The 7,054-nt window shown below is 42.1% G+C and overlaps 1 protein-coding gene across 3 annotated transcripts in view; it reads right to left on the bottom strand.

The window, feature by feature from the left end:
- The window catches only part of piezo1 (piezo-type mechanosensitive ion channel component 1), a 322,059-nt gene extending 317,027 nt beyond the window's left edge, over window positions 1-5,032 (bottom strand). For all 3 annotated transcript variants that reach the window (XM_048605766.1, XM_048605768.1, XM_048605767.1), the window contains exon 1: window positions 4,257-5,032. In XM_048605766.1, the coding sequence (XP_048461723.1) occupies window positions 4,257-4,320 (64 nt within the window). In that variant the 5' untranslated portion in view covers window positions 4,321-5,032. The remainder of the gene's footprint in view (window positions 1-4,256) is intronic.
- Window positions 5,033-7,054: the final 2,022 nt, after the last annotated feature.

Genomic DNA, 7,054 nt, shown 5'->3' with positions numbered 1-7,054 from the left:
ACCAGGCAGGAAAACACACCGACGCTTCATCGGAGGCTGCACTGATGTTACCCGGCAGGGTAACGAAACGTCAACGGAACAACAAACCAGCTCGGCGAGCCAACCAACCTCAACACCTACAACCCGAGCTACAAATCTACTCCAAAACCTTATAGTTGTTCTACTCCGTTTGGATTTATACTATCCAGTCTGTTATGGTGAGCTGTGTCATTTCCGTTCTGTTCTATATGGATGTGTATATGGGGTCCAATTCCATATGTTTGTTGATTATATTATGGGTGGAGAACCATGCCTCTAGGAATTCCTGTGCGTGTCTATGTTTGGCTTGGCTACTATAGTTACGTTGTCCCAGTTAAACAAACGGCCTTCATCGTCCGTGTGTACTGATATTAGGCAAAGTTTATCATGTCGTTTTGCCGCTGGCCAATGTTCATGTATTCTAATAGCTAGTTTCCTTCATGTCTGTCCAATGTAATGTACGTGGCAGTCCTTGCAAGGGCTGAGGATACTTTGAGATTGAAACCTTGGCCAGATGAGACTTTGATTTGGTGTTGTAGTGGGAGTAAAGATTTAAATGTTAATATTATAAAAGGATACTGTAAAATAACCTGGGAATGGGGATGGGGGATCTCTAGAGGGAATTGTGTCTACTCTGTGTGTAGCTACTGAGCACGTGCAAAGGGAGCTAAGGTATAGGGATGACAGATCATAGGAAACGGAAGGCCGAATCTACAGAGCTCCAGCTATTTGTTACCATCCTCTGCTAACAGTCACATTCAACAAAGCCTGCTGTTGGTCACTCAAGGCTGCAGGTCTATTATTACAGTATGAAATGCTTTGATATATTGTCTCCTTGATGCAGAAGCTCATGGTCCATTGGTGTTATTGTAGCAATGTGCATGTTCACTGTCTATATTACCTGCTCAACAAGGATACAAGATCTGTCATATATGATATTACTATGTGACACAATGAGCCACAGATTACGATCAGATTTGGAAACCTATTTCTGACCCTGATCAAAAACAAATACATACTTAATGTTTAGACGTCTTCCAGTCTGGACATTCTTGGACAGAAATCTTGCTATGAAATGGCAGAGTCCTATCCAGGAAACATTGCAACCAGCAAAGGAGAGAAACATCTTCAAAATCACATCCCCTTTCACAGCAGTAATCAAGTCATATTCCATGTCCAAATGTCCAGTATCACAGCCTGCCACTTTGACAGCTACAGGAAAAAGAAGAGCAGGCATAGGGTGATGGGATAGGGTGCCATGTGGGTGAAAGGGTATGGTAGCAGATAAGTGGATGAGTGTTTAGGGTAGGAGGGGGGTTGGGTCAATGATGAGTCAGGAGGTTAGTTTAAAGGGTACCCAGAAGGGAGCGCAAGTTTTTAAACACCTAACTTTTCCTGAGTAACTATTGAATTTAGACATTGTAACTAGGAGCAGGAATAGGCTAAACAGCCTTTCAAATGGGCTCTGCCATTCAAGAAGATCATAGCTGATCCTGTCACTCAACATTATATGTCCATTCTCTCAGAACACCCCTTTATGCCTTTAATATCTAAAAAGAATCATCAACTACTTTCTTAAATACCACAGAGTGATCTGGCCTCCAGAGCCTTCTGTGGTAGTGAATTTCACAAGTTGACTACCTTCAGTGAAGAAATGTTTCCTCATCTCAGTTCTAAATGGTCTACCCTGTATCCTGAGACTGTGACCCCTGGTTCTGGACTTTCCAACCAGGGGAAACATTCTCCCGGCATCTTGTCTGTCCAACCCTGTTCAAATTTTATACATTTCAAAGAGATCTTCTCTCATTCTTCCAAACTCTAGTTAATACATGCCCAAGTGAACCAATCTCTTCTCATATGATAGTCCTCCATCACCAGTATCAGCTCAGTGAACCTCCACTGCATGCATGTCTTCTCTTAAGTAGGGAGACCAAAACTGCACACAATACTTCAGATGCAGTCTCACCAAGGCACTGTATAACTGCAGTAAGGCACTCCTACTTCTGAACTCAAATCCTTTGGCAATGAAGGTCAGTATATCATTTGCCTTTCTAATTGCTGGATCAGTCTGTTTACTTGCATTGATTGATGTACAAGGACCCCATATCCCTTTGTAAATCTGCATTTCCCACTATGTCCCCATTTAAATAATACTTTGCCTTTCTGCTTTTCACACCAAAATGTATAACTTCACATTTACCCATATTATATTGCATGTGCCATTTGTTTGCCAAGCTGACACACACACACACGACACACAACTTGTCTAGGTCACTCAAACCATTGCATGCTCCTCAAAACTCACTATCCCACCAGTTTTGTGACATCTGTGAACTTGAAAATATTACATTTTAATTTTCTCATCTACGTCATTTATACATAAGATGAACAGCTAATGTACTACAAGCACCAGTGCTTGGCCAGGACAAGTCACTGCTGCCACCCAGAAAAAGACCCATTTATTCTGGATACAGAGGGACAGTCTGTCAACCAATTTTCAACTCTTAAGTGAGTTCTGATCCTATGAAATCTCCAATTTGAAGGGGCTTTTTTGGAGGGTTTCAGATGCAGGCTAATTTTCAATCAGAATTTTCAATGCCCTGGGCAATTCCCTCAGTAATCTACTGCATCGGCATTTCTACATAGACCCAACAAGCTACTGCTGCTGCAACAACTATTTGGCCACTGGGTACCTTTGGCCTAGAAAGTCTAAAGAGAGACAATGGGTCTGTAATAGTCAGTGGAAGAACATTTGGGATATTTCCAATTCACTTCTAATTGCCAAACCCTGTCAATAACAAAGCTAGCCAGAAAGTGAAGGATCATCAAACAACAGCAAATGAATTGCTATCATCACGTACAACATGTAGATTTTTTTTTCAAAAAGCAATCATTCGCGAAAACCAAACACTGCTGGAAAGGCTGGTATTTGACTTTATCTCTAAACGTCTTTAAGGTGGTGGTGGTGGTGAGCTGCCTCTTTGACTACTGCAGTACATGTGTTGTAGGGGTACCTACACTGCTATTCAAGAGTTCCTAAGTTTTTGACTCAACATGTATGAAAGAACAGCAATATAGTCTCAACTCAGGATTTTGTGTGACTTGAGAAGAAACTGCTGCCTTTGTTTTTTCCAGGTGAGTGGAAGCCATGGGTTTGGAAGGCAGTGTTGAAGGAGCCTTGACAGATTTACTGTAATGCATTTCGCAGTAGTTACTGTGCGGTAATAGCGGCAATAGTGAGGTTTCAGGTGGCGGATGATGCTGTGCTAATTTCAGATTTGTAAAGTTTAGAAAACAGTGGAACTTAGATACATCTCAATAAGTGCACATTGCAATGCCTATCCAAACAGTTACTTTTTCACATCAAAATCTTTGAACAGATTTATATACACTTTCACAGTTTAGGAACAGTTCAATAATGCATGTCCCTGCTCCTGTTTATACTCTGTGCAGGCCTTCCTCCAAGCTTATTGCTTCAACAACAATACATTTAGATAGCAACTTTAAATGTGATAAAACCTCGCAAAGACACTTCACAAGAAAATTATAAAGAAAGTACGAATATTTAGTCACCTAGACGAATAACCAAAAGCTGGATCAAACAAGTCGGTTTTTACATCATGCCTTAAAAGGAGAAAAGCAAGGTAAACAGACGGAAAGGGAATTCCAGAGCTTCGGGATAGCAATTCCAGAGACACTGGTGTGGTATCCGATATACTGAACCAACAGGGTCTGTATGACCTCAATGGAAAATAAAATCACAAATGGCAACAGAAATAACAGAACTTGCCTGTATATGTTAGATGCAAACCTAATTTCCAAAGTTGAAGTCTAGCCATCTTAGTGACATGCATTTGAAAACAAATGTTAACTTTTGCTCTGGAACTGAGAGTTCACCCATTATCTTGGGGAAGTTTGAAACCAAGGTGTTTAACCCAGAGACCCGCGTTCTTTGATCGAGTTCTATACTCCTAGGCATCAAAACAACTCGCAAAAGTTTCATGACATACGAGTTTCCAGTTTCATTTTAAAAGGTAACGAGGAAATCGTTGAATGGGTTGTTGTGGTGCCTGCACCGTGATAAGACAGCAAGAGAAACCCCGAATAATCGTTTATTTTTAAAAGTTATTTGCATTTCTGAGAGGGGCCACTTGGCCACTTGAAGAAGGTCACTACCCATATCATATCCTGTAAAAAAAAAGTCATAATATTCCCCCGAAAGGATTCCGGTCACTTACCCGCCAGGAGGGAGAGGGGTAACAGAAGCCAGTAGAAGAAGCTGCACAACACCTGCACTTCCATCTCACGGGGTAAGCTCAACTCAAGGCGACGTCAGTCTCCAAGCGCCGGCCCCAGGGAGAGCCGACCTTCCGCAATCAAATTCACACAGTCCTACAATGGAGAAGTCAGGGAGCCGCACACAGAACCCATCCTGGCATACAGTAACTTCCTAGCCGGGCTCGTTCTTCTTCAGCAGCACCAACACATGTCTAGCTGCCTGCGGCTACACACAGCGACAGAGAGGGCGTGGAAACCAGCAAGCTGGTTCCTTACACCGACTTCTGACAACTGCTGAAATTCCACCACTCTCGTGTCTCATTCGGAACAGTCAGAAGTCGGTAGACACTCCCACTTTTTTCATTTCTCCTTTCACTATGGAGGAAAGGAGGGAAGAGGAATTCCCAACTACTTTTATTTGTTTGAATTGGGTTTCCTCTCCCGATATCAGCCGCAGAGACACACAATGCTTTCCCTCTGGTGAAGGTGCTGGGTTGGGTTTGATATTACCAGCAATCACTGGGCTGAGTCACACACACACGAGCACGCAGCTTCCAACTCTCGGGCTTATTGTCCCGAATCAGCCCAAATTCCAAACAAAACCAACTCAAAGTCCTGACAACCAACTCAAGTTGAACGTGCAATCAATCTGGTTTTTTTTGTTCCTCAGTGCCTTCGGTTGAATTCCGTCAGCATTGACGGTTCGACATGTTTCCGGAATTTGCAAGTTTTTCTCTTCAAGACACTGACTGCTGTCTGTCAATGTGGGTAACGGGTTTTATGTCAAATTTGGACTTGGCAGCTGCCTCGTGAATTACTCCCTTGCCGGAGAAACCTGACAGATGTTAGAACGGGCTCCCACTTTGAAATGATACCGCCATCTACCGAGAGAATTATATGTTTTCATAAACTGCAGATCAGAGAGAGCAATGACAACATTTCCCTTTCTAACTTCCCGCTCGCCTAAGCTCAGCCCCAAATTTCCAACCTCACCGAGACAGCAGTTCTTCTAAAAGTTTGTAAAGTGAGTGTTTCCGGGTTGTTTGACATCTAAAACTCAGCTATTTCAATGATCTGAAATGACAATTTAAAAAGTGCTGGACATTCTCAACAGGTCAGGAAGCAGAGTAAACGAGAAAAGGAGAGCCGAGATGTCGGAAAATATAGTTCAGTCACTTGGCGTATATGCTAATTCAGAAAAGAGTAAAATAAATGTTGTCTAGGAAGGGGGCTTGGGTCAGTTGAAGGGGCAGTTAACATAGCTGGAGGCATAATGGAGAACGTCAGTGATGTATGAGGACAGTCTGATTTAATTTGATTTATTATTGTCACATGTACCTAAGTACGTTTTGCGAGCAGTTGTAACTCAACATACAAACTTAGTCATTTAGGTTAAAATCATACATTGAAGGGCTGTTTGTGAGAGAGCAGACATTTTTGCAGGTCATCTGATAAATGGAGACTTGCTGGGGGAAATATGAGGATGTGTGATGTGGTGCAGAGGCTAATTTAGAGATGGTTATAGAAATTCACTACCAAATAAATGAAGCATGAGCTCAGTCCCACTAGAAATTGATGAACAACTTGGTTGGCTACTTAGAAAGACATAAATCGGAACATAGCAAGGGCATGAGCACATCTAAAAAAAAAGTTTGTGATAGGAAGTGATGAGGGTTTCAGTAAGGGACTGGCAATTGGAAGAGACAGAAACATGGGTCAGCGAATCTGGAAGGGATATCAGGAAATAGGAATGAATGAGACTGGGGGATAAGCAGGTTGATATATAACAGGATAGGAAACAAAAGATGAAAACCACCGTAAACTGGGAGGTAGACTACTTTGATCCAGAATGACAATCTAAGCAGGCAAGTAATGAAAGTATGAATTACAAGCAATTTCTAGTAAATTTACAGATCTTTCAGTTCAGGCAAACTAAGCACACTTTTGTCAGTGTTGTCACTTACTTCAGTGAAAATAACCAGACCTTGTCTCTGAACGAAATTTGTGTAGAATTTGGGTTTGATCATTACAGAATATGACATGCTGGGATTCCAGACTCTTACTAATTTCACAGAATAGTAGTTTGCATATGCCTTTAAAAATTAAAAATAGAAAGGCTCAACTTTGGTAATGAAACAACATGATTAATTTCATTCCTTCCAGTGTCTGATCAACAATGATAGTAGTTTTTCACAGTCACAACATAACCAAAGGAGCCTGAACTACGTTTAGCATGTGTGCAAACCTCCAACACCACTACTGATGGTTATGCCTTCAGCGACCTTGGCCCTAACCTCTGAAAATCCCACCTTAAACTTCTTTGTCTCTGTTTCCTATCTTGTGATCATTAAAATAAATCAAACTTTTAAAAATCAACACCTTTGCCAAAGCTAATAGTCACTCCTCCTAATCTTTTCCATTGATATGCTGGGCTACCCCATCAACAAGAATGGGTATATTTTTGAAGCCTCCACCTCCTGTTAGAATCATAGAATCCCTATAGTGTAGAAACAGGCCCTATAGCCCAACAAGTCCACACTGGCCCTTGGAGCATCCCACCCAGACCTATCTGCCTAATCTACACATCCCTGAACACTGTGGGCAAGTTAGCATGGCCAATCCACCTAGCCTGTGCATCTTTGGACTGTGGGAGGAAACTGGAGCACCTGGAGGAAACCCATGCAGACATGGGGAGAATGTGCAAACTTGACACAGACAGTTGCCTGAGGGTGGAATTGAATCTGGGTCCCTTGCACTG

The sequence above is a fragment of the Rhincodon typus genome, chromosome 15 (assembly GCF_021869965.1).
Source record: "Rhincodon typus isolate 14 chromosome 15, sRhiTyp1.1, whole genome shotgun sequence".
NCBI classification, from domain to species: Eukaryota; Metazoa; Chordata; class Chondrichthyes; order Orectolobiformes; family Rhincodontidae; genus Rhincodon; species Rhincodon typus.
The sequence above is the reverse complement of the archived record's forward strand: the minus strand, read 5'-3'. Positions and strand labels throughout refer to the sequence as shown.